Source organism: Geotrypetes seraphini, chromosome 6, assembly GCF_902459505.1.
Source record: "Geotrypetes seraphini chromosome 6, aGeoSer1.1, whole genome shotgun sequence".
In the NCBI taxonomy this organism is placed as follows: Eukaryota; Metazoa; Chordata; class Amphibia; order Gymnophiona; family Dermophiidae; genus Geotrypetes; species Geotrypetes seraphini.
Genome location: NC_047089.1, coordinates 4,631,907 through 4,658,262, shown reverse-complemented (window position 1 = coordinate 4,658,262; position 26,356 = coordinate 4,631,907). Strand labels below are relative to the sequence as shown.

General features: G+C 46.3%; 1 protein-coding gene across 6 annotated transcripts in view; it reads right to left on the bottom strand.

The window, feature by feature from the left end:
- Positions 1-26,356, bottom strand: part of NUP98 (nucleoporin 98 and 96 precursor) — a 330,912-nt gene that overhangs the window by 221,296 nt on the left and 83,260 nt on the right. For all 6 annotated transcript variants that reach the window (XM_033947374.1, XM_033947378.1, XM_033947379.1 and 3 more), the window contains 4 exons: positions 24,992-25,175; positions 21,093-21,256; positions 16,441-16,578; positions 13,956-14,040 (listed from right to left, as the gene is read on the bottom strand). In XM_033947374.1, the coding sequence (XP_033803265.1) occupies positions 13,956-14,040; positions 16,441-16,578; positions 21,093-21,256; positions 24,992-25,175 (571 nt within the window). The remainder of the gene's footprint in view (positions 1-13,955; positions 14,041-16,440; positions 16,579-21,092; positions 21,257-24,991; positions 25,176-26,356) is intronic.

Genomic DNA, 26,356 nt, shown 5'->3' with positions numbered 1-26,356 from the left:
GAAAGAGAAGCAGACTCTACGGGAGGATTGTCTGGTGGAAGAGTCTGGAAGTTGAGAGAGTAGCCGTGGCGGATGATGTTGAGGACCCACTGGTCCGATGTGATGACCTCCCAACGGCTGATGAAGATGTGGAGCCTGCCTCCGATTGGCTGAGGAAGAGGCAATGAGGGTGGAAGACTGGCTAAGCCCTGGAGAGAGGAGTCAAAAGGGCTGAGAGGGTTTGGTAGGAGGAAGAGGCTTTGCAGGTTGATTAGGCTGGGCACGAGCCTGGGTGTGTTGGTGTTGGCGGGCCCGCCTAGGTTGCTGTGAAGGTGGGTTGAGCGGCCTGGCGGAGAACCTGCGTTGATATGAAGTCTGTGGTCTGTAAGGACGAGCAGGAGGAGCCTTTTTCTTTGGTTTAATGAGAGTATCCCATCTGGTCTCATGGGCGGAGAGTTTCTGTGTGGTGGTATCCAGGGACTCTCCGAATAATTCGTCTCCCAGACATGGGGCGTTGGCTAGTCGGTCTTGATGGTTGACGTCCAGATCAGAGACCCTGAGCCAGGCCAGGCGGCGCATAGCCACAGCGATGGCAGATGCATGGGAGGTGAGCTCAAAAGAGTCATAGATAGAGCGCACCATAAATTTTCTCAGTTGAAGCAGGCTGGAGATGTGCTGCTGGAAAAGTGGAACCTTGTGCTCTGGCATGTACTTTTGCATGGCGGAGAGTTGCATTACCAGATGTTTCAGGTAGAATGAAAAATGGAACGAGTAGTTGTTTGCCCTGTTGGCAAGCATGGCATTCTGGTAGAGCCGCTTGCCAAACTTGTCCATAGTTTTGCCCTCTCTGCCAGGAGGGGTGGAGGCATAAACACTGGAGCCCTGAGTCTTTTTTAAAGTGGACTCTACCAGGAGAGACTCATGAGGCAGTTGGGGTTTATCAAATCCTGGGATTGGTATAACCCTATAGAGGCTGTCCAATTTACGGGGGGCCCCAGGGACAGTCAGCGGGTTCTCCCAATTTTTATAAAAAGTTTCCCGTAGGATATCATGCACGGGCAATTTTAGGAACTCTTTGGGAGGTTGATCGAAATCCAATGCCTCCAGGAAAGCTTGTGACTTCTTAGAGTCAGATTCCAGTGGCAAAGACAAAGCACCCGACAACTCCCTGAGAAATTTAGAGAAGGAAGATTGTTCAGGTTTAGATGTGGTATCGGGTGCCGAAGGCTCTTCGTCCGACGACGATGCATCCTCCTCGGTACCGGGAGGGGATTCTTCCCATAGGTCCGGGTCTCTGACATCGGTGTGTGCGTGTCGAGAGACCGGAGTGGAAGGCTCGGTATGGTGAGTTTTAGACAAAGACTTGCCTGAGCGTACCGAGACGTTACCGGGTGATGCAGACCTGTGTCTGTCTCGGTCCCGGGAAGTACGGTGCCGGTCAGGGTCGTGGGAAGACCGGTGCCCTGCTCGGTCCCGAGGAGGATCGGTCGTCGTCAAGGCCATAGTCTCGGCATGGGAATGGAGATGTGGTGCCGAGAGAATGGGCATGGAGGAGTCCATAGGTACCGATGGAGTGGATACCGGTTGGACGGTGTGGGGCTCGGGCCGGTCTGGTACCGAGAGCAGCGGTGCCAAGATAGAGGGTAAGAGCTGCTGAAGTTGCTGGTGGAGTTGTTCCTGCAACTTGTCCTGGAGGATGGCCGCAATGCGGTCATCCAGGGGAGGCACCGGAACCACTTTTTTCTTCTTTGGTTCCATGGGTGCCGCTCTACACTCCGGCGATGAGGAGGCCGATGACGAGGCACTCACCGATATCGGAGTGGAGCGTTTTTTGGTTCGGCGTGGAGCCGAAAGGACTGGTGTCGTCCCCGAGGTGGGAGGGCGCTCAAGGGTGGAAGGCTTCTTAGCCGGCTTACCTGGCGCCGGAGGCGCCGATGTCGTCTCAGGCGTCGTCGAAGTGGTCGGTGCCGATTTCGACGGTGCCGCAGATGAAGAGGTCGAATCCATAGTCGGGCCGGTGCCGAAAAGTAGATTTTGTTGGATTTGACGATTCTTCAAAGTGCGTTTTTTAAGAGTGGCACAGCGGGTGCAGGAGTCCGCCCGATGCTCCGGTCCCAAGCACTGCAAGCACCAGTTGTGTGGGTCAGTGAGGGAGATCGGGCGTGCACACCGCTGGCACTTCTTAAAACCGGGCTGCGGGGGCATGAATGGGAACACGGCCTCCGCAAAATCAAACCCCGAGGCCTGGATCGTGACAACAGGCCCCGCCGGGGCAGGAACGAAAAATAAAGCAAAAAGAAAAGATTTTTTTTTTTTTTTTTTTGTAAATTGAAAGAAAAAAGCACCCGAAGGTGAAAAAACCGAAAAAATAACGCGAGCGGGAAGGCAAAAGGAGGATTTCAACGACGTTGAAAAACACACGTCTTCTTCGCTCCGCGGAAACGAAGAAACTGGGGACCACGCTCTCCTCCGTCGGGCGGGAAGGCACTCGCGCACGCGCGGTGCGGCCAACTAGAACTTTCTAGTAAAAAGGTCCGTACCGAGGGCTCCGTCGGTGACGTCACCCATGCGTAAAGAATATGCTGCCTGCTTGTCCTGGGATAAGAACCATCATGCGCTGAGCCGATACTACGGGCATCAGCGAAACCTGGCGACTCAATCGAAGCAGGGCTTCCAACCGAGGAGGAGGGAGGAAGGAACAGAGGCGAACCGTGTCCAGCACGGCTCCGATAAACTGAAGGGATTGAGTCGGGCCCAACTGAGACTTGGGAAAGTTCACTTCGAACCCCAGACGTTGAAGGAAGATGATAGTCTGTTGGGTCGCTGAGATAACCCCCTCCCTGGTTGGGGCCTTGATCAGCCAATCGTCCAGGTAGGGGAAGACCTGCAAGCCCCAAGATCTCAGGGTTGCCGCAACGACCACCATACACTTCGTGAAGACTCGAGGGGACGAAGCCAGACCAAAGGGGAGGACCCGATATTGAAGGTGCAAATCCCCCACCTGGAACCGTAAAAACTTGCGGAACGCAGGATGCACCGGAACATGAGTATAGGCGTCCTTCAAGTCCAGGAAGCACATCCAATCCCCTTCCTCCAACAGCGGATATAAAACCGGGAGTGACAACATACGGAATTTCTCCCGGACCAGGAATTTGTTGAGCATCCGGAGGTCCAAAATGGGACGTAAGTCCCCTGTCCTCTTTGGGACCAAAAAGTACCGGGAGTAAAACCCCTTTCCCCGCTGTTCTGGGGGTACTGGTTCCACCGCCCGTAGGCTCAACAAAGCCCTGGCCTCCACCACCCGTAGGCTCAACAAAGCCCTGGCCTCCACCAGGAGAAGGGGAAGCTGGCTCCGGTTGCACGGACAAGTTCCGGGCGGACGGTCCGGCGGCGTGGCCGAGAAATTGAGCGAGTAGCCCTCGGAGACGATCCAGAGCACCCATGCATCGGAAGTAATCTCAGTCCAAGCCACATAAAAGGCCCTTAGTCGACCCCCGATTGGGAGGGGGTCCGGCGATATTGCGGAGGGGGCCCGCCCCCATCCGCCCAGCCCGTCAAAAGGACGGAGCCGGCTTGGACGCTCCCTGCACCGGAGGCTTCGGTTGTCCCCCTCTACCCTGTTGAGGCGGGCGCCGGGCCGGAGGTCTAGAAAAGGCCGGCGTAGATTTCTGCGGGTATCTCCTTGGGGGCGGCCGGAATGATTTTTGCTGCGGGGCCCGAGGTTTAGGACGGACCAAGGAGGCCAAGGAACGCTCCTGCTCCGACAACCGTTTGGTCGCCGCCTCTAAGGATTCATCAAACAATTCCGAACCCACGCATGGTAAATTGGCCAGGCGTTCCTGGAGGTTAAGATCCATATCGAGGGTACGGAGCCACGCCAGTCGGCGCATAGCCACCGCAAAGGCCGACACTCTCGAAGCGAGCTCAAACGCGTCGTACACAGCATGGAAGAGGTACAACCGCAATTGAGACAAGTTGGACATGAAAGTGGCAAACCCCTCTCGATGGGAATCAGGCATGACCTCCCGATACTGAGGCAAGTCCTTCACCATGCTACGCAGATAGGAAGAGAACGTAAATGCGTAGTTGAGGACCCTGGTCGCCATGAGGGAATTAGAATAGAGGCGACTACAAAACTTGTCCAGGGTCCGACCTTCCCTTCCGGGCGGGACTGCCGCCGAGACTCTGGAGGGTTGCGTCTTCTTTAGCGCCGACTCCACGAGCAAGGACTGGTGCGAGAGTTGAGGTTTATCGAATCCTTTAGATGGAATGGTCCGGTATTTGGACTCCATCTTAGACGGCACCGCAGTGACTGTAAGAGGGGAGTCCAAGTTCTTGAGGAAGGTTTGCTGTAGGACCTTATTCAGAGGAAGGCGAGGAGTTTCCCTCGGGGGAGTGGGAAGGTCCTGCTCCTCCAGGAACTCCTTGGTATATTGAGATCCTGCCATCAAGACAATACCCAAAGCTCGAGCCATGTCATGCACGAACTTGGAGAAGGAGGATGTTCTGGCGGGCGGTGAGGGGGTTCGTGACCTCCCCGCCGAACAGAAGGGGGAAGCCTCGCGGGAATACCGCGGTTCCCTGCCCGACCCCGATCCCCAGGAGGCCACATCCAGCGACCTCGAAGGGGTCGGGGAACGCCTACGCCCCGAAGAGGCCCTGGGGGAAGCCCCCGGGGTCCGAGGCACCGAGGTACGCCCCATCCGTCTCGGCGAGGGGTCACTCGAACCCTCTCTCGCGGGGGAACGAAACAGACGTGGGTTGTCGAGGCGGAGCTCCGAGACACGTAAGGTCTCGCCCCCAAGCGGCGAAGAGCGACCACGTCGCCGAGGAGAACCCCAAGACCGTTTGGGCTTCCTCGGACGACGCCTCGCCCGAGGCCGGCCCGAGGGCGAGGAGCCCCGGGAGGACCTCGAAGAAGAGGACGACGATATCCTCCTCACCCGGCGCACCTTGTCCCAAGGCTTTACGCTCGTCTCAGGCTGGGTCCCTGAGGCCGAAGTCGAGGGCAAGGTCGGGGTCGGAGCCGTCCCGGCCCCCAAAGTCGAGGGTACCGAGACCGAGGCCGCCGAGGACTGGGCCGTCGAGACCGGTGCAGTCGAGGCCGAAGCCCGCTGCAACTGCTCGATGGCTCCGGACAGCTCCGAGGTAATCAGTGCTCGGAGCAAGTCTTGGAAGGCCGGGATCCCCAACATGGCCGGTAGATCCGAGGCCGGGGGGTGCTCCCTGGAGGGCGACCTCGGTCTCGAGTATTCCCTCGGGGCATTAGGTTTGGCTACCCTGGGCTGGGCCGAGGACGACCCACCAGGTGTCGAGGAGCCCGAGGATGGCTTCTTCTTCGATCCTGGGGCTGAGGATGGAAGCGGGGACTTACCCGAGGCAGGCTTGATCGGGGCAGCAGGCTTCGACGAAGACGAGGGATGCGGCGAGGTTGAGGAACCCGAGGCCGAGGTCAAGGCCGGGGCCGAAGCCGAGGCCGACGTAGACGCCTTCCCCGCCGCGGAGTCGACCGCGAAAAGCTCCGCCATTCTGGCACGACGTCGGCGGAGCGCTCTGGCCTGGAAAGTCGAGCACCTCTCACAAGAGTCTGTCGGATGCTCAGGCCCTAAACAGAGCAAGCACCACCGGTGAGGATCGGTAATAGAAAGCAACCGATCACACCGGGTGCACTTCTTAAAACCCGTCAAGGGACGGGACATGAAAACTCAAAGGCCGGCAACAAACAACGGCCCGCGGCCGCGGCTCACGGGGGCCCCCGGAGCCGAACCGAAGAAACAAAAACTTTTTTTTTTTTGAAACAAAAAACGACTGACAAAATAAAATAAAGCACAGCGACCGAGCGAAATCACCCAGACGCGGTGACAGAAGGCAAAACTAGCAGAGCTCAATTTCCACAGGGCTTCTGGCTCCGCGGAAAAAACTGAACTGAGGACCACGAGGTGGGGATGCGCCCTCTAGTGGGCAAGAAGGCATGCACATGCGTGGTGCAGTGTAGCAAACTTGAAACTTCAATCAAGTTTGCTTGAAAAGCTGTCCGCGCTGGGGCTCCGTAGATGACGTCACCCACATGTGAGAATATCATGCCTGCTTGTCCTGGGATAACAGTGTTCTTCAATCGCCAGTCCACGGTGCAATCGATGCGCCATCTACGAGCCAGCTCCCTCTTCCAGATTCAGTGCACAAAGCCACAGGCAGTGGCTCCTACAGGTATCCTGCGCCTGAACCGGAAGCCTTCTCTCTAACGTTGCAATGTCAGAGGGAAGGCTTCCAGATGAGGCAAGGGACGCGCAAGGTGCAATTAGTACTATTATGGGGGCGGGGTCTGGGATGGACATTGGGTAGAGATGGGCGGGGTCTGGCCCACGACTTAGTCTAGTGTTGTTCTTCAACCGCCAGTCCACGGACCAATGCCGTCCACAAAATAATTGTTTTATTTCTGCCGGTCCATAGGTGTAAAAAGGTTGAAAAACACTGCTGTACACTCTATTGTGAAGACTTTTCAAAAGTGGACTTGGTATGTTTTCTCAGAATATACAGAGATTGGCTTCCTGGAAGAGGGAGGGATAGTTCTATAAAAGGAAATGCAGTATAAGTTACACTGGCTATTTACGCACCCTGTATGGGTAAATATTGGTTTCGCAATTGGAAATGCATAAAGTGTAATAATTTAGAGAGGAAATAGTCACTACTGGTAGGACTGTAAGATTGCTAATTTGGGGGATAAAATTTAGGAGAATTGTGTTTTATTAGATTTAAGGAGAAATTAGGTCCTTACGTGCTAATTTATAGTCCCTCCAGACCAGCATAGAAGACAGATGAGTTTACGCTCCTCTGCCAGCAGGTGAAGACTGAGACACTAACATTTGACATCAATACAAATGGGCTGTGCAGTCCCTCTTACAATCAGTCTTTAAGAATAGCCAAGCAGAAATAAACAAGGCTTGTTCCAGAACATGCGACTCCACATTCACATGGAGAACATAGTAGATGACAGCAGATAAAGAACCGAATGGTCCATCCAGTCTGCCCAACCTGATTCAATTTAAATTTATTTTAATTTTTTTCTTAGCTATTTCTGGGCAAGAATTCCAAAGCTTTACCCGGTACTGTGCTTGGGTTCCTACTGCCGAAATCTCAGTTAAAACCTACTCCAGCCCATCTACACCCTCCCAGCCACTGAAGCCCTCTCCAGCCCATCCTCCATCAAACGGCCATACACAGACACAGATCGTGCAAGTCTGCCCAGTACTGGCCTTAGTTCAATATTTAATATTATTTTCTGATTCTAGATCCTCTGTGTTCATCCCACGCTTCTTTGAACAGACAGAAGCCTAATTCAAACGGACCAGGAAAACACTGTTGGATAGAACAAGAACCTTCCCCAAAATATCCCACATTCACCAACTAAGACAGAAGAACCAAAATCCGCTGCCTTTGTAACTCCCCAACAACCAACATCCGCAGAAAATCCATACTCTTTGCAAAAAAACACACAGAATACTACGACAGGGTGGGGTTCTGTGCCGGTTTGGAGGGACTAAAAAATTAGGACCTAATTTCTCCTTCTTTATCATCCCTCCAGACCAGCACAGAAAATGGACAGATGTACCAAAGCAGTATCCATCATGGGTGGGACACCCGGAGGGCTGCCACAAGAAAGCACCCAATGCGCGTCCCAATGCGCCCAATGCACCTGAATCTCCACACAGTAGTGTTGCACAAAGCAATGGAAAGAAGACCAAACTGTAGCTTTACAGATATTCACCAAAGGTACAAGAGAAGACTCTGCCCAAGAAGCTGCCAGACCCCGATTGGAACGAGCTTTGAGAAATTCCAGAACAGGCTTCTTTTGAAGAAAGTACACTGAAGTAATAGCCTCCTTGATCCATCACATAATGGAAGCACCGTCACCCTTACGAGGACCTATGGGCATAATTTGAGGTTGAGGGGTGGTAGACTAAAGAGTAATGTTAGGAAATTCTTCTTTACGGAGAAGGTGGTTGATGCGTGGAATATGCTCTCGAGGGAGGTGGTGGAGAAGAAAACGGTGACAGAGTTAATAATAATAATAACAGTTTATATACCACAGGACCATGAAGTTCTATGCGGTTTACAATGATTAAAAGGTATTACAGATTGAGTGGAATAAACAAAGTTCAGAGTTAATGAATAACAGTTTGAAGATCATTTGTTGAGGACTAAGATTGTATAGGTCAGTTCAAACAAGCGTGGGATGAACACATAGGATCTCAAATCAGAAAATAATGGGTGTACATTGAAGGAACTAAGGCCAGTACTGGGCAGACTTGCACAGTCTGTTTCCCGTATATGGACATTCAGTTGAGGACGGGCTGGGGAGGGCTTCGATGGCTGGAATGGTAAAGATGGGCTGGAGTGAGCTTTGATGGAGACTCTAGTAGACAGAACCTAAGTACACTACCGGGCAGGACTATGGGTTCCTGGCCCAGAAATTTCTAAGAAAAAGGACCATTTAAATTAATTTATGGAGCCTGTATGGTTGGGCAGACTGGATGGACCATTCAGCTCTTTATATGCTGTCATTTACTATGTTACTATGGGCCTCTTCTATCAAACTGTGCTAGCAGTTTTTAGCGCAGAGAGCTGCACTGAATGGCCCGTGCTGCTCCCGACGTTCATAGGAACTCTATGAGCGTCGGGAGCAGCACGGGCCTTTCAGCACGGCTCACCGCTCTACAAACTGCTAGCGCAGTTTGATAAAAGAGGCCCTATGTTTACTATGTAAGAGGACAAAAAGACGATCCGATTTTCAGAACTCCAGAATCCGCTAACATAACAGCGAAGGACCTTATGGACATCCAATTTGTGCAACTGCCTCTGCTCCAAAGAGACCTCACAACTACCCAAGACTGGGAAGATCAGACTGGTTGATATGAAAAGGCGAAACCACCTTTGGCAGAAAGGAGGGAACCAGCCTAAGCATGATCCACTCATGAGTACTCCAGGAGAACTCCCAAGAGAACTCCTACAAGAGACAGCCTGCAGTTCAGACACACGTCTCAAAGAAGTAATGAGGAACGAGTGCTGTAGTCGTTAAACTACAGCCTCAGCACCCTGAGGTTGTGGATTCAAATCCTACACTACTCCTTCTGACCCTGGGAAGTCACTCAATCCTCCATTGTCCCAGGTACTTTAGATAGATTGTGAGCCCACCGGGACAGATAAGAGAAAAATGCTCGAGTACCTGATTGTAAACCGCTTATCTAACTCTGATAGACGGTATATAAATACTGAAAATAAATAAAAATAATGGCCACCAGGAAGACCGCATTAAGAATGAAGTCTTTCAACATACAGGAACCGAGAGGCTCAAATGGAAGACAAACGAGCACAGAGAGAACCAGACTGAGGTCCCAGGCAGGGGCCAACAGCCCAACAGGCAGTCGGAGCAATTTTGCAGCTCTCAGGAATCAAATCATATCCAGAGAAGAGGCCAACCTCTGACCATGCAAGAGACCGCAAAAGGAAGACAAAGCGGCAAGCTGCACCCTAAGAGGACCAGGAGAGGCTGCGCTCCAGGCCATCCTGCAAAAACTCCAAGATGTGAGGCAAAGCAGCACGGAAAGCCGCACCACTCCTCAAAGATACGCCTAGCTTCAGAAAGCTTTTGACAGAGTTTCTCACAAGAGGCTCCTGAGAAAATTAAAGTGTCATGGTATAGGTGGCAAAGTTCAGTTGTGGATTAGGAATTGTTTATCGGACAGAAAAGAAGAGGGTAGGGTTAAATGGTCATTTTCCTCAATGAAAGAGAGTAAACGGTGGAGTTCCGCAGGATTCTGTACTGGAACAGGTGCTATTTAACTTATTTATAAATGATCTAGAAATTGGGACGAGTGAGGTGATTAAATTTGCAGATGGCACTAAACAAAGTTGTTAAAATTCATGCGGATTGTGAAAAATTGCAGGCGGACCTTAGGAAATTGGAAGACTAGGTGTCCAAATGGCAGATGAAATTTAATGTGGACAAATGTAAAGTGATGCACATGGAGAAGAATAACCTGAATCACAGTTATCGGATGCTAGGGTCCACCTTGGGGGTTAGCGCACAAGAAAAGGATCTAGGTATCATCATTGTAGACAATATGATGAAACCTTCCACCCAATCTGTGGCGGCGACCAAAAAAGCAAACAGGATGCCGGGAATTATTAAAAAAGGGATGGTTAACAAGACTAAGAATGTCATAATGCCCCTGTATCGCTCCGTGGTGCGACCTCATCTGGAGTACTGTGTTCAATTCTGGTCTCCTTATCTCAAGAAAGATATAGTGGCGCTAGAAAAGGTTCAAAGAAGAGTGACCAAGATGGTAAAGGCGATGAACTCCTCTCATATGAGGAAAGACTAAAACAGTTAGGGCTCTTCATCTTGGAAAAGAGATGGCTGCGAGGAGATATGATTGAGGTCTACAAAATCCTGAATGAAGTAGAACGGGTACAAGTGGATCGATTTTTCACTCCGTCAAAAACTACAAAGACTAGGGGACACTTGAAGTTATAGGGAAATACTTTTAAAACCAATAGGAGGAAACTTTTTTCATTCAGAGAATAGTTAAGCTCTGGAATGCGTTGCCAGAGGATGTGGTAAGAGCAGATAACGTAGCTGGTTTTAAGAAAGGTTTGGACAAGTTCCTGGAAGAGAGGTCCATAGTCTGTTATTGAAGAGGAAATGGGGGAATCTACTGCTTGCCCTGTATTGGTGGCATGGAATGTTGCTACACCTTGGGTTTTGGCCAGGTACTAGTGACCTGGATAGTGACCTGGATGGGCCACCATGAGAATGCGCTACTGGGCTTGATGGACCATTGGTCTGACCCAGTGGGGCTTTTCTTATGTTCTTATAAACATGAACATAAGCCCAAGAGATAGAAAGTCTCTGAGACTCCAAGACAGTGGAGATCACCATATCCAAATACCCCTACTTCCTTAGGCACGCCTGTTCAAGAGCCAAGCCGTAAGACAAAGGGACCCTAAGACAGATCGGGCAAGAGGGGCAGCGGGAGTGAATCTGCCATGAGCAGACAAACCAGATCTGTGAACCACGGATACCTAGGCCAAACCGGAGCCACCAGGATCACCTGGCCAGCATGTCAAGCAATCAGAAGAACTCTGCCCACCAGTGGCCATGGTGGAAAGACACATAGCAAGCCCATCTATGGCCATCAGGGATGGGGTAAAGTCTTGCCACGGACCACGCAATGTGAAAAAGCATGTTCAGAACTTTCCAGAGTGTGCACTACATCCTGAATATCCTGATGCATAGGGAAAGAGCAGGATGCTGACCAGATCCCTCTCAGGAGAGGGTCCATAACACAAGAGGGTCCTTAGCTTCCTCTTCAAAGTGTAAAACCAGACACCTGAAGAATGACTCCTGCAATTTGCCCCAGAGAAAAAAATACAAAAAGACGCCAACTGGCGCCTCTAAAAAAGTCTTCATCCAAAAATTCAGACCCCCCTGACAAGATTCTCCTCAAGATCAAAGTCCTCATCCATAGAAAACCGATCAGCCATAAAACAATCCTCATCCCAAGATGCCCGCGGCTGCTTGGACGATGACTAAGGGGGTTGAACAGAGGCAGCCGCAGCAGGAGATTAAATGGGGCGGCTGTGGAAGGAACCCCCCCCCCAGAGAACCCCACAACCCCCAGAATCAAAGCAGGACCCCCAGACGCCTGTAAATAAGCCTTGTACAAGGCCATCAAATCAGGGGAAAACTACCCCCCAGCGGCAACACAGCATTCATGTTAGGAGCAGAAGTCACATTTAAGACCTGTTCCTGCCTTTCCAAGACAGGAGGAAGGTCACTTGAGGCTGTAGGCAAATACGATGTGCTTCCCACCAAAACTGAGGGAAGGGCCGTCAATAAACTGTCACCAGAAAACACACACGGCACTGAATCTGACTGACCATCGACAAATGAGGAAATCCCATTGCGGGTGGTAGAAGCCCAGGGTTCACCCCCAGCCGACGAACGATGCATGTGCAAAGGAAAACCCAGCACGCTGACACCTGAATCCGGGTTTCCCTCAAGACAGCCAGAACATTTTGTGTACCCACCAGCCGCATCCAATGAACGGCACCCATAGAAAACACACTTTCTGCTTTTGTGAAGTGCTCATAATAAAAGCGCCAAAAACTCACATACAACAATGCTAAATAAAAACATCAGCCTCAGGGCTCTTTTTTAAATAAATATATATAAAGCTCCTTTATTTCTTGTGTCTTGTAAGCGTTTTTCAGTTTATTTCTTCTTGCAGCTAACCAGCTGTATCAAGAAAAGGCAGACCCCAAAGGCACTCTAAACTGTAGTCGTAGCCGGTATCGGTACAATTGAGGTTCCTCTAGATTCAGAAAAAAACCTGGAGAAGTGGGGGAAAGGGGGGGGAAGGCCACAACCCTTCCGAGTGTGACACTCCCAAGGTTGGTAGGACCCCTGAGAGGGTCCCCAAGCTCAGTCCGGACAGACAAAGGGATAAGAAAGATTCACTAACCAGATCCAAAAGAGACCACCTGCTAGAGACTGATTGTAAGAGGGACTTCATAGCCCACTTATACTGATCTCAAAAGTTAGTGTCTCAGTCTCCACCTGCTGGCAGAGGAGCTTAAACCCATCCGTTTTCTGTGCTGGTCTGGAGGGACCATAAAAAAGGAGAATTTACAACTAGATTTGGATGAACATCATTTGCTTGTTAAAAAATAAATGCTTGTTTGATAGCAAAGCGATGTTTATTATTTAACTGAATACACATAAACCCACCCAATTTGACAATATAGCATAATCAAATGCATTATTTACTCTCTAAGGAACATACAGGGGAAAGTAGCAAAAATCATCCATTTCATTAAAATATGGCCTTCTTTTCTCAACGTCTTATCAAAAAGATTATGAAGTGTTTTTAAATGCATTAGAACTAGATTTGTTACTGGTTTTTTGGCCTCATCTTCTACTGGTGTTGAGGCCCTAGACCTTATAGGGACTTTTTCTTTGGGGGGAGTGCTTTGATAACTTTTGATGTCAACAAAGTGTTCTTTTCTGTAGTGTTCTTAAAACCGCCACATGATTTCTCTCATAAAAATCTTGAGCTTTTTTCAAAAGGATTCCATATAGACAACATATTAAAAAAGGTGCAAAGGTTAGCCCCAAGATTTAGGCATTTGTCAACATAGGGGATTCCATATGGCTTGGTACAGTGGAGACTTGAAGAAGGGAAGGCAGGCACTGCCCCTAGCACAACCGTTACAAGCTGCATTAACAGCCTCTCTTGCAAGAGATGCACCTGGAGCTAGAAAGTTCAGGGCAAGAGGAGCAGAAGGGGGTGGGGTAAAGGGAGGGATGGGACTTGATCTACTGCTTTTTTGTGTGGTTTCCACAATCCAAGCGGTTTACATGGGGCAATGAAGTGTTAAGTGACTCGCCCAGAGTCCCAAAGAGCTGCAGTGGGAATTGAACTCACAACCTCAGGGTGCTGAGGCAGCTGCTCTAACCACTCGGCCACTCCTCTACTGCAAGAGTGAAAAATACAACAGACAAGAAAAAAGTGTAATGAAAATAAAAGGATTCATAGCTAAGGATTTAAAAAATACATATTGTTTAAAATCCAATTTTGGTTTATCTATAAGCAAAGGTAAATTCCTTCTAGCTCCTGTTTGTCATTCAAGGAACAGAGAAGCAACATCACACTATGCTCAGGAGCCCACAATGAACAAACATAGCAAAGAAAAAAAAAAGGCAGAAATAATGGAAGGTATTAATTAGCTTGCAAAACTGAAGCTCTTCCCCTAGCTTCTATGCACCACACATAGCTCACCTGGAAAGCTTCAGAGAGCTGCATTATTTCGAATCAAAGTCATGCAACTGTGTGTGTGATATATGCAGTGCACCTTTATAAGCCTGAATCCCAATTGTCTTTTATAAGTACCAAAATTGCAAGAGTCAAAGTTACCAAAAAGCCCGCTAGTTGCTGTACCAAAGGAAGGAGCAGTTGTCGTGGAAGTTCCAAATCCAGTAGGTTTGCTACCAAACAAAGTCTGCAAAGTGAAGAGAAACAAGGAGAAGGGTAAGGCAGTGCCAAAGACCCCCATGTGGCTGATGGGGCAATCTAGCAGCTTTATAGCCTTCCCAGAATAAACCATTCACAGTGTAAAGGGAACCCAATTTCATGCAAAAAAGCAATGTCTAGCCAACTAGCACAAATTCACCTTTGTTTAGAAGCTTAAATCAATAACCCCCCCACACACATACCCCACTGAAGCATGCAAAAAAAGAGAGAGGCCGTTGATGCTTCATGTGCAGCTACATGTAGAACTTATAACTAAGATAAAAAGAGGGAAACCAATTAGGTGAGTATGGACCCAAGTGCTCCATGTCACACTGTATACAGTACTCCCCCGAAATTCGCGGGGTTCCGTTCCAGGAACACCCGTGAATTTTGAAAAACTGCAAGGTTTTTCAGCTGATCGAAGGCAGGAGAGGACAGCTGGGGCACCGGCAGGTGCTTAAATTGTACTTACGAAGCCGGGCACATTTTCCAACTTCCTCTTCCTGGTACTAAAGTCATGGTTACACCAATCAGGAGCTGTTTTGATACGCCAGATAGCGTGCCAAAGCAGCTTCTGATTGGTGTAACCATGACTTTAGTAGCAGAAGAGGCTGTCTGAAAATACCGCGAATTACTGAGTCTGCGATTTGCAAACCGCAAATTCACAGGGGTTTCAAGCAGGACTTCTGGTGTTCTTCTTTCAGAAGGCCTCTGGAGACTGATGGAACTGTGTGGGCTCAGTGAGCACTCTTTATACTTCTGTGCCAATTTCTTTAATTGTTTGAAAACCACTGACAGTTTCTGGTGTTAACGAGGAAGATTTCTCAAAAACTGCTTCTGGTTGGCTGGTAACTAATTCTAAGCTACGATTGATTTGGAAGTTAATATAATAAAATCACCAATAAAATTGTCTCATTGGCCTTTTTATGTGGCCTACGGCAATGCTCCTGAACTTCCTCTTCTTGGTGTCCTCCCTCCTGCACCGGTCCGACATTGCTGTCACGCCGTAAAGTCTGCTGGCTTCAGCAGTGTTGTCCATGGCCCCCTTCTTGCCTTCCATCCGTCATGGTCCACCCGGGTGGAAATAGGAAGTTGTGCATCATTGAAGAAGACCGCGGCAGGCAAAAGCAGGAGGGGGAGCCACGTACAACACTGCTGAATCGCTGAGGCCGGCAGATCTGGCGGCGATATCGGACCAGCGCCGGAGGGAAAGACACGCTGGGCTGTGAGGAGAAAGGGACCGATGCTGGAGGGAAAGGCAAGCTGGGCTGTGAGGAGAGCAAGTTGAAGGGAGAGAGGTTGGACCTGGGGTAGTGTGGAGGAAGAGGGAAAAGGATACTTGAAGGAAGAACCGTTGGGAAGAGAGAGGGAGAGAGGCAGGCAGACAGGGAGGAGAGATAAGATGGGGGGCAGTTGGGAAGAGAAAGGGAGAGAAGTTGGATCTGGAGATGGAAAGGAGGGAGAAATGTTAGGCCTGTGGGTGGAAGGAAGAGAAAGATGCAGCATCTTTTTTTTCCTTCCATCTCATTGTTCAGCATCAAGGTGGGAGGGAAGAAGTACAATATAAAAGAGATGGAGCAAAATGTTGGACCAAGAGGAGATAGAAAGAAATAGGAGGCTGGGAAAGGAGTGGGATGGGAAATGGGAGAGCTACAGAATAAGAGAAGATGGAAAATTGACAGGTAGCTGAAAATTTTAAAAGGAGAAGGATGAGAAAGAGGGCGAGATTTGAGTCGACAGAGGCAGAAAAGCAAAAAGGAGAAAAGTTGAAAGGGAAAAATCAATATGTTGGAGACAAGGACTGGAGCAAGAGAAAAGAGGAGAAAAAAAATGGACAGCAGACACTGGAAAGAGAATTAGAAAATAGACAAAAATCAGAAAGAGAAACTGGGACCAAAAGCAAAATGACCAGACAACAAAAGGTAGAAAAAATAATTTTATTTTCTGTTTTGTGACTGCCAGAGCTGGTGTTAGACAGCAAGCGTGAACTAGGACCTAAAAGAGAGGAAAAGCCGGCGTAAGGGTTGAAGAGGTTGTATCCCTATACTTCTACTAAGACTAACCCCCTCCTTTGCTGGCACGCAGCGTGGGTTTTGGCGCCGGCAGCAGTGATTGATCTGACACTCACAGAAGTCCTGTGTTTTAGATTTCGGCCCTCTAGTGTGAGAATTCACAGACCTTCACTGCTCATGGCACCTCCTGCACTAAGCCTCTGATGGGCCTTTCGGTGCTTCACTAGCTTTTATTCTGGCTCTAGAAATTCCCTCCCTCTGTCTACAATGCCTACTCCATAGAAATTAGCATGACACACTACTTTTACAAAGCTACATGTGCCTTAGGCTTGAAAATGGTAGAACATAGCGCTTTACTGGCAACACATCAGACCTACCGAACCAACGCCACTAAATCCTGTATTTGGTTGTCCAAAGAGGCTTGCTCCAGTTCCAAACGCAGAACCAGTGTTTGTGTTCGTAGCAGTTCCAAAAATGCTCCCTGACTGTGTGGGCTGAGTTGCCCCAAACAAACCCTGCAATGCAAAGATAAGGGAAATAAAAATGATTCTAAAAGAAAACAGTTGAAACATGGTAGCTTCTTTAAGGGAGGAGGGGAGAAAACCCAGCTGATGATACTGCATCATAATGCAATCCCACCTGCATTCCACTCCCAGCTCAGCCTCACATACTGTAGAAATCTGAGGAAGTTACAGCCTGCGCTCAAGTCTTGACGATCTCTGTGGTAGTTAGATGATTTGAATACATGAAGAAAATGGAATGTGGTGTACTGCAAATATCCATTTCCAGTATCATAATGCTGCTGTTACAGCCCAACATTCCAGAAAGAAAAGCCTTAGCAAATAAAGCCACAAAGGACAGGAAAGCAGGGAAAAATCTCACTTACTACTTTATAAAGGCATCTGGAACACCTGCCTGCCTTATAGATCTATTTTTCATTCCTTTTACCTTTCGTTCTTCCCCTTTATGTTCTTCCCCCTCCCTTGTTAACCTGTGTCCAGTTTGTTTCCGTGGCCTGGTCAGTTTTATTTTTACCAGCTTTTATCCCTGCTTTTGATTATTGTAAACCACTTTAACGTTTCCTGTTAAAAATTGCGGTACAGTACTCCTCCGAAATTCGCAGGGGTTGCGTTCCAGGAACCCCTGCGAATGCTGAAAAACTGCGAATACAGTTTTTAGCAGGGGAGACAGGAGAGGGCAGCCAGAGTGCCGGTGAGTGAAGGAAATCACTTGCGGTTTGCTCTGACCGCCTCTTCCTATACTAAAGTCGAGCCTCACCAATCAGGAGCTGCTTTGACACGCAGCTCCTGATTGGTGAGGCCCAACTTTAGTACAGGAAGAGGCGGTTGGAGCATACCATGAGTGATTTCCTTCACTCGCAAGTGCTCTGGCTGCCCTCTCCTGCCTGGTCATTCGCGGTCAGAAAATACCACGAATAACTAGGACCACAAATTCACAGGGGAGCACTGTATATCAAATAAAATAACTATAACTTACATCAGTTTACCTCCATTGTTGGGATTTCTTGCAAGAGGGTCCCCTGTGCAGCCATTCAGGACCCCTGAAAGGGTTTCCCAAGCTCAATCTGGCACCCACAACAGGGACAAGAGGGCCACTAAACAAATCCAATAGGCCCTACACTGCACAGGCTTACCACCTCCACCTGATGAAGACCGAGAACAAAGTGAATGATTGTAGAGGGGATTGCAAAGTCCACTTGTACTACAGCCAAAAGTCAATGTCTCAGTCTACACCTGCTGGCAGAGGAATTATAAAATCATCTGTTTCTGTGCCTGTCTAGAGGGACGCTAAAGAACTGTGGTATATCAAATAAAATAACTAACACCGCAGTTGGCCTTCCATTGTTGGGATTTCTTGTTGGGGGTCCCCTGCGCAGCAGCTCAGCTGATTGCGACAGGGGTATTTTCCCCCTGATCAACTGAGCTGGTAGGCCTCCCTGAAGCTGTGGCTGTAAAACATTAGAATTCCAGAATCGTGTTACTTGAGAAGATGAAGGACAGCAGAAACCAGACTCTGACCAATACAACATATCAACTCTTGTCATTTCTCTTTTCACCTTTCTGACTGTCCATATTTAATTCATTTTTACTATCCAGTCTGGAATTTTCTTTCTACTGCATCTAAGTACAGCTTCCCATCCCTTTCCCTCATTCCTGCTCTCCTATTCTCCTTATTCCCAACCCTTGCATCCAGCATCCACCTTCCTTCTCTCCCCACCACTGCACATAGTCTCCCCCTCTCCCATCCAGTATCTTCTCTCTCCTTGCACCTTTTGCAGACCAGTTGCAGAGGCAAAACAACTTAAGCAGTCTTGTGGCCCCAGTCTTAAGTGCTCTGATGTTCCCTGCCCCAGAAAAGGAGGTTCACATTGGAAGGAGGAAGAGACCAGCAGAAAAGACAATGTGCACTTTAGCCTGGGGGCCATATGACTGCTATTAAGTTAGGGAAATAGCAGTAGCAGCAACCATGGAAGTGCCAGGAGGAGGGAGGTGAGAAGAACCACTTAGGTTCTCAACAAGCACCGTGAACCCCCTGTACAGGTCTTATGTACCCCTTGGGATATACATAATGCATGTTGAGAACCGATGCACTGGGCAGTTGAAGTATTTTCTGATCTGTTATATTTTTATGAAATACCTCAAAAGAAATAAATGCCTTATGTTTGTCATAAAATAGACAAAACTAAGCACCTTCCTGTCCTATTAACCTAAGCCTCTTAAACTTACCCTTGAAAAGTAGGATACTTTCCTAGATTACAGTATAACCTGAAATTCCATTATTTATTAAAAGAGAATTATTGTAAAGTTTAATTTGATTTTATATGGCTTCTACAATACCACTGCAATGTTACATTACATGGTTTATATTCCATGAACACCTGACTAGCTTGATATAGATAACTAGAGATGTACGGGGACAGAAATTCCAATATATATTTCAAAATGCAATAGACTACATATTTACTCATTGCCTAAATGAATCCAGAAACAGTAAAGTCTTCAATTTCTTTTTAAAACCCAAATAATCATTCTCACATCTAATGGACATCGGAAAAGAGTTTCAAATAGGAAAATTCTTTGATATTTAACATTTGGGTCATTCTATGTCAAGTAGTCCAGGCCTCCCCACCTGATCATCTTAGAAATTGATGACATTTTTAGTGGAAGTACAATACAATTAATATGTGCAAAATCTTAGAGATGGACCTCAACTTCTTCCAAAGTTAAGTGCCTTGATATTGGGGCCACTTTTTTCATTCCATGGACGATAGTGCCAAAATGTCAACTTTAGGCTCAGGTTATGGAATGGATAGTTGCTCAACCAAGATAAGAATTTCCAGTACATTTTGTGCTTTTCTTTTCTGAGATAAATCTTTATTATGATCGATGAAAAAATTTTATGCCAATTTTTAGATTTAATATCATATCACAACTATATGTCCTCCAATCTCCTCCTTTCTTGTACCATCTAAAAGAGCAATTCTTTGGCTACAAACTCACCAAGCTACATTTTTGATCCGCAATTCCTAATAGCTTAAAATAGGCCTGAAAGTACACCATGGTGTCAACCTGCATTTAATGTTAAAATATTTGGGAAGATGTAGACAGGCACTGGAATAATGAGAGAAATTTGTGGTTAATAACTATATTTTTATTAGCCTGAAAAATTAATGTTATCGAAGAAAAGAGTAACAATTTCAAAGAAATCGTGCTTCACAATCACTTCAAATGTTGCTCATCGTGCAGCTAATTAGGCAGTAATATTTTCCAGCATTGTGGTGCCTGGACATATTGCATGTGTCTTGTTGCAGGAATACATGATAGTGGACCCTAGCCTGCTGTCCTTTTTAAAGAGGCCAGTATAATGCCATAACAATTCTTTATCCTCCTCTCCCCCTCAATTCCCCTTTCAGATGCTCTGTGCTGAAATCTATCAAGTGGTAGGAAAATGCCCTAGTGATGCCTGACCCCTAACAGTACAGCAAAAGGTACCATGCTAACCTGAGTACAATGCCTTGAATTTGTTGTTAATATTGGACAACACAAGTTTGTGAATAGCTTTACTGCCTTTCAGTTGAGGTTGTCATTGGAGCTTCAAGAACCTAAAAATATGTTCCTCTGAAACCTACACAGTATCTTTTTTAATGGGCCAATGAAAGGTTCAATCAATGATAAAAAAAAAAAAAAAAAATTACAGTAGCAACAGGCAGCTGTTCCTGACAACACCCCTCTCTCCAACCCCCGTAACAACAGAGCTGGTCCTGACAATCCACCCTCCCCTCCCTCCAGACCCAAGGCAGCAGCAGCAACCAATCCCAACAACCACCCCACCCCTCCCCCGAGCCCTGAAGCAGTAGCATCAGCTGATCCCGACAACCCCCCTCCCCCCAAAGCAATAGCAGTGGAAGCCTGTGAACAGAAGCAGCACCATTCGCCAGACTGGATGGACCATTCAGGTCTTTATCTGCCGTCAGTTACTATGTTACAATAAATAGGCTGCTTTTGACCAGCTCCAGCAGGGCCTTTCTTCTGCCGCATCGTAAGTGGTGTGGCAGAGGAAAGGCCCCACCAGGGCTGGCCGGAAGCAGCCTGTTTTATGGTGCTTCTTCTGTTCACTGGCTGCCGCTACTGCTTCTGGGAGGGAGGGAGGGAAGCACGGAAGGGGGATGTTTGGAGGTTGTCTGAGGAGCACAGGAAACATCATTTTTTTTGCCAGCAAATTTTTTGCCGGTTGGTTGAGTGCGCCAGTTAACTGAATGTCAGTTAGCTGAGATTCTACTGTAGAACTAAATATGAACACAAATTTTAAATCAAATTTGAGCCTCTACAGGCAGCCAATGTAATTTCATGTACAAAGTAGATGGTAGTGCTGCTCAGCTCTCTAGTTAGGGTATGGGCTTTAATTTAAATCTATATTCTGCTAACAGCCTTCTAGGCCTCTGAAACCACAGTGTGGATATATCAGTAGCAGACCACTAAAATGTTTCAATTTGCATCCCCTCCCTTACCATGGTATTAGTCTGTGGCTGTCCCAAAGTGTTGGTGTTGCCGAAAGAAAACCCGGTGTTCTGTGTAGTCGTGGGCTGTCCAAATGGCTTGCTAAATAGGCTTGTAGTTGCTGGCTGGGGTTGGCCAAAGAGACTCCCAGTGTTTGTTCCAAATCCACTAGTACCTGGACATAAAGGGAAAACAAATGAAAAATACATTTCTAACACATACAAAATATTCTTTATAAAACATACCGCGAATGGAGTTGTTGAATGAATGACTTAACCATTTAGATGCTGAACAGAGCATCTAACCACCTTCCCTTTCCTTCATCACCATCTTTTCTTCCTTCCTGCTCTTGGCACCCTCTCCCTATCTTCCAACCATTTGCTTCCTGCTGACTAGTCTTCTCCCTCTGATGGCTTCTCCTAAATGAGACACGCATATGGCCCTGTAATCTCACGAGTCTCACCAACTCTGCACAATTCCAATTTCGGATGAAGGTGGCAGAGGATACTGCTCACTGACCTCTTGCCTGCCTGAAACTATGTAGGGGTCAGAAGCAAGGGACAAATTAAAACCTTGCTACTAGCAGCAGCTATTTTGAACTAACCCAATCTTCTCTTCATTGGGTGCACAAATCTCACACCACACTGGTTCGAGAGCCTCTAGCCTGAAGGATGAGCAGATAGTAAAAGCAGAAGAGAGAAATGCTAGGAATAAGAACATAAGAATTGCCGCTGCTGGGTCAGACCAGTGGTCCATCGTGCCCAACCGCCGCTCACGCGGCGGCCCCCAGGTCAAAGACCAGTGCCCTAACCGAGGCCAGCCCTATCTGCATTCATTCTGATTAGGAATGATTAAGAAGGGGATCACGAACAGATCGGAAAAGGATTTGGGTTTTTATTTCCAATTCTTAATTCATTTTTTCATCTTACATCAAGTAAACAATATTACATCATTTGAACTTATATACATCACTTGAATTTCTTTCTATTATCATCTTAAATACATAAATTTACTCCCTCCACCACCCACCCTTCCCACAAATATTGTACTCAAAAATATCATATAAACATTACAATCATAATTATTGATTAAACCTTTAACATAACTATATACCACCCCCTAATTATAAATATACTTTCAGTGTAAAAAGGCGTCTAATCATTACAATAAGTTATCAATGGCCCCCAAATCTTTTTAAAATTATTATAATTCCCTTTTTGTATGGCAATTGTTCTTTCCATTTTGTATATATGGCACAACGAATTCCACCAGAAGGTGTAATTAAGTCTAGTATAATTTTTCCAATTCTTGGTGATATGTTGAATGGCGACTCTTGTCATTATCAATAAAAGTTTGTTATTGCTTGATGAAATTTGACTTTTTATTCTCATTGACGTCCCGAATAGAATTGTATCATATGATAGAGCTACATGGTTCTCTAAAAACAATTAATTTGAGACCAAATTGATTTCCAAAAGACCATGATGCAGGGACAATAGAATATTAAGTGATCCAGAGTCCCTGCTTCCAGATTACAATGCCAGCATCTATTAGACTTAGAGCTATCCAACTTTTGTAATCTAACTGAGGTCCAAAATGCTCTATGTAACAAAAAGAACCAAGTTTGTCTCATAGATGCAGACACTGTACATCTCATTCTCCAAGACCAAATTTGTGGCCATTGAGACGCAGAAATTTGATGCTTAATCTCAATGCTCCAAATGTCTCTAAGACCAGTCTTAGCTTTTTTTATTCATAAATCCAGATATCAATTTATACCACTGTGCGGCCTGGTGTCCCAAGAAATCCGCCTGAAAGCATAAGAACTCCAGACTATACTGATTATTAAGATTTTTCCATTCAGGGAACCCTTCCTGAATAGCCTGCTTCAGCTGCAACCATTTAAAACTTTGTGATTTATTAAGACCATATTTATGTTGCAACTGTGAAAAATCAAGCAGTTTATCATTTAAAATAACATCACCTAAAGTTCGTATACCTGCAATAATCCAATATTTCCATATGATTTTGAATCCGCCAATTTGAACCTTGGAGTTTAGCCATAAAGATTGATTTGTTGATTTGTGTATTGGGTTAGGAGTTAAATTAATGACATAACGTAACGTTTTCCATGTATCTATCAATATTCTGTTCTCTTTATATTTTCTAGGCATCTTGACACTGAGAACATGAGATAAATTTATAGGAAACACGAGTTGCCATTCCAAATACAACCAATCTGGGGTATTTTCCATGAGCTCTGGGAGGACCCAATACATACCCTGGCGTAAAATATATGCTTGATGATACTTATAAAAGTTTGGAAAATTTACCCCACCCTCCGCAATTGGTTTTTGTAAAGATATTAAAGAAAATTCTAGGCATTTTACCCAGCCAAACAAATTTTGTAAGATCGGAGAAGGTTATACCGCTGACCTGGGCCATGGTACGCCCTCACCTGGAATACTACATTCAGCACTGGTTGCTGTACATGAAGAAAGACACAGTACTAATCGAAAGGGTCCAGAGAAGAGCGACTAAAATGGTTAAGGGTCTGGAGGAGTTGCCATACAGTGAGAGATTAGAGAAACTGGACCTCTTCTCCCTTGAAAAGAGGAGACAGAGGGGACATGATCGAAATATTCAAGATAATGAAGGGAATAGACTTAGTAGATAGAGACAGGTTGTTCTGCCTTTCCAAGGTATGGAGAACGAGAAGGCATTCACTAAAGTTAAAAGGGGATAGATTCTGTACGAACGTAAGGAAGTTCTTCTTCACCCAGAGAGTGGTGGAGAAGTGGAATGCTCTTCCGGAGTCTGTTATAGGGTAAAACACCCTCCCTGGATTCAAGACAAGGTGTTGGTGATGGAAAAATGCCTTAACCTTCTTTAACATGCTCACACTGAAAAAAACACTTCTTAACCAAATAATTTTTTTAAACGTAAGTGAAGAATCTAAGAGAATGCCTAAAAATTTTAGGAGAATTCAATCTGTAATGTAGTTCCAGAAGCCAGCGTTATCATGGGAGGAAGATAATCTAGATTTGGTCCTATACACAAAAGTTTGGTTTTAGTTTCATTCAATTTCATTTGAACAGACAGCGCCCAATTCTGAAGCTTGGAGATACAATGATTTACATTAGAAGCAAAGTTCAAAAGATTCAGAGCTACTTCAAGTCAAATGAAGATATCATCAGCGTACATAAATAAGGTCTCCAAAGCTGATAACTTGAAGTTCTTCAAAGTACTCAAGTAAATATTAAAGCAAATTGGAGACAGTGGGGATCCCTGTGGAACCCCACAGGGTGATCTCCATGAAGTTGACATTACATATGAAAATAAGAATAGCCTTACTGGGTCAGACCAATGGTCCATCAAGCCCAGTAGCCTGTTCTCACGGTGAACAATCCAGGTCACTAGTACCTGGTCAAAACCCAAAGAGTAGCAACATTGCATGCTACTGATCCAGGGCAATCAGTGGCTTCCCCCATGTCTTTCTCAATAACAGACTATGGACTTTTTCCTCCAGGAAATTGTCCACACCTTTCTTTAAACCTGATACACTATCCGCTCGTACCACAACCTCTGGCAACGCATTCCAGGGCTTAACTATTCTCTGAGTGAAAAAATATTTCCTCCTATTGGTTTTAAAAGTATTTCCCTATAACTTCATCAAGTGTCCCCTAGTCTTTGTAATTTATGATGGAGTGAAAAATCGATCCACTTGTACCCATTCTACTCCACTCAGGATTTTGTAGACTTCAATCATATCTCCCCTCAGCCGTCTCTTTTCCAAGTTGAATTCCAAACTAAAGACTAGACAGCAGCACCATACACATGTCATGTCATTCATTAGTATGAAGCTGGTTAATACCCAAGAGTACAGCTCTACAGAGATGGAGACACTTACTGGTTCCAAATGCCGTTTTATTCGGTCCATATGAGAAGCCAGCATTGGTTGTGGAAGAGCCGAACAATCCTGTGGCTGTATTGGAAGTGGCTGCAGAGGCACCAAAAAGTCCCGTAGCTGTTCCTGTTCCCACGGTGTTCTGAGGACCTTTCCTATTAGCCTGATAGTCTTCCAAGCGCAGCTCCTAAAAAATTAGCACCTCAAATCACACACTATAGACAAGAGCAAAAAGGACTAGAGACAAGGGTTCAAATCGCATTCATGACAACTTTGGGTAAATCACTTTACTCTCCATTGCCTCAGTCACAATTTGAGAAAAGTTCTACCTAATTTACAAGCTTCTAAACTTGTCTAGAGCTTGCAAATGTGAGTAATGGAATCTAAAATGTAAACCAGAGCATGTTCAGGAAAGCAGATCATTGGACTAGCTGAGAACCATTACTTGTGTCAAATATGGTTTGTTCACCTTTGGAGAAAAAGAAAAACAATGGGCAGAAGGGCACTATTTTGTCATCATCATCTCCCCCCCATGCTCACGTGTACCTATCTGCTTTTTGCCACAGGTTTTGCTAGCAGACTGGATGGACCTTGCAGGTCTATCCGCTGTCATCTTCTTTGTTACAATGCCTTGCTACCATCTCCTTTGCTCTGTGACTAAAGATCCTAATATCTTTATTCCACACAAATGCTTGACTTCAGCCAATCTTTTGGAGCTTAACACCACCACTCAAAGTGGAAAAAAAAGATTCTCTCCTTATTCATCAATTTCCATTCTATTGAAAAAGCTGTTAGTTTTCTGTATGTGATCCACCAACCCATTAATATCATTAATATCAAAGTGTATTATCAGGGACTGGAATACTCTCAGGTTTTAATCTATTTCTCTCTAATATTCCTTACTTTAAACATGTACCATTTTGAAAAAGTCTGAATGCAGACAATTTTTCCAATCACAGAAGTAGAGCACACACACAAACTGAGATGAGCTTAAAATCCACAGGCCAGTCACATATTTGATGTGGCTGGAAGGACAGGAGGAAGTTTGTATATGAATGAACAGTGGAGATATCCTCTATTTCCACTATCGACAAAACAAATACAAAAACATTTTTTAAATTCTCAAATCGATCAATCAATTAGTACATATTCAAAATGTAAGCTATCTTTAAAAGTAGTAGGTTTCCTTTTTCACCTTCATTTCTAGTGTTTGACCCACACAGGTTTATAGTTTTCAAAAAGGAGGCTGGACAAAAATTTTACAGCTGAAGTGAGAAGCAAAGGGAAATAATCTTGGCTAATAGAAATTCAAAACTACAATATTATGTCCCCATTCTCTGCACCCACCTGCAAATAAAAGTTATTTCA